Source organism: Otolemur garnettii, unplaced genomic scaffold (assembly GCF_000181295.1).
Source record: "Otolemur garnettii isolate 467f Iridium unplaced genomic scaffold, OtoGar3 scaffold00018, whole genome shotgun sequence".
Lineage (NCBI taxonomy): Eukaryota > Metazoa > Chordata > Mammalia > Primates > Galagidae > Otolemur > Otolemur garnettii.
The window spans coordinates 23,589,882-23,591,178 of record NW_003852413.1 but is presented as its reverse complement, the minus strand read 5'-3'; the positions used below and the strand labels follow the sequence as shown (position 1 = coordinate 23,591,178).

The 1,297-nt window shown below is 37.2% G+C and overlaps 1 protein-coding gene across 1 annotated transcript in view; it reads right to left on the bottom strand.

Annotated features, from left to right (window-relative positions):
* Positions 1 to 1,297, bottom strand: part of TOP2A (DNA topoisomerase II alpha) — a 36,754-nt gene that overhangs the window by 34,158 nt on the left and 1,299 nt on the right. The window contains exons 2-4 of the mRNA XM_003786393.3: positions 781 to 936; positions 501 to 591; positions 143 to 206 (exon numbers count right to left, since the gene is read on the bottom strand). Of these exons, the coding sequence (XP_003786441.1) occupies positions 143 to 206; positions 501 to 591; positions 781 to 936 (311 nt within the window). The remainder of the gene's footprint in view (positions 1 to 142; positions 207 to 500; positions 592 to 780; positions 937 to 1,297) is intronic.

Sequence of the window (1,297 nt, the reverse complement as noted above, 5' to 3'; positions counted from 1 at the left end):
ACTCTACCCAGGGGGATAGCTTGAGGCTCCGTCTCAAAAGAAAATAAATAAAAAAAAAGGAGCTAATTTCACCAGTAATCAAAGTAAATGCAACTAACAATAACAATGAGCTATATAACAAAAAATTAAGCAGAAGACTTACGAGTCAATTGTGACTCTAATACAAGACATTTTGGGGTCCCGTTGTTTGTTGTCCGCAGCATTTACTGAAATAAAATAAAATACACATTTGTAAGAAATTAAAGTGTTTTACAAAAATTCTTAATTCTACGATATAGAGAAAAAATATCTCAAACAGCACAGAAGTAGCATTAATAAGGTATTAATTCAGCAATTTTTGTTCTTATTACTGTTGCCTGGGAAAAACTTGCTGTGCTCCAATAGACTGTCTCACCTTTGTCAGACAACTGTATGAAATGACAGGGGCCCTGGCTACTGAGGGTTTGGCAAGAATAATACTTCAAATGAAGATGGACCGTTACATGAAAGAATTTACTCACCTAGAATCTCATCAAAGATTTTGTACAAACCAGGAACAAAAGTGACTTCCCTGTAGTTAATGCCAACATCTTCATCATAAACCCACATTTGCTAGAAATAAGGGAAAGAAATCCTTATTTTAATTGTTTATTGTTTTGTCATCATGATTTGCTGCTAAGTCTTTTAGATTAAATATTAGAATATATGCAGTATACATATATGTGTGATAGTTAGAAAATTAACCTGGAAAAGTATACATTTCAACTGCTAAGTAAGTGCATTTAGTTAGCTTGGTCTTACCTGGGTCACTAATTCCACAGAGCCAATGTAGGTGTCTGGGCGGAGCAAAATATGTTCCAATTGCGTTTTCTTTTGATAGATCCTTTCAATAGACAGTCTTTTCTTGGCATCTCCATTCTTCTTTATTTTGTCAATTTGCATGTTTTCATTTACAGGCTAGCAATTTTTTTTTAAATGATAAGAAAAGAGATTTTTAATCAATGGTTTAGCAGAGATGATGAGCAACTTCTCTACCATGAGAACACAACTCAGTCTATCACTAATGGCAGCCTGTTAGCAGGTGGTGCTGGAATGAATCTGACATAATTTTTGTGCAAACACAATTTAAATTCGCTGCAGATGGGTCCCCAGGTGTCCGTTTAAAGAGACCTGTTGAGCTCGGTGCCCTTAGCACAATAGTTAGTGCCAGCCACCTATACTGAAGTTGGTGGGTTCGAGCCCAGGCCAGGTCTGCCAAACAACAATGACAACTGCAACAAAAACCAGCCAGGCGTTGTGGCGGGGGTGGTGGGGCGCC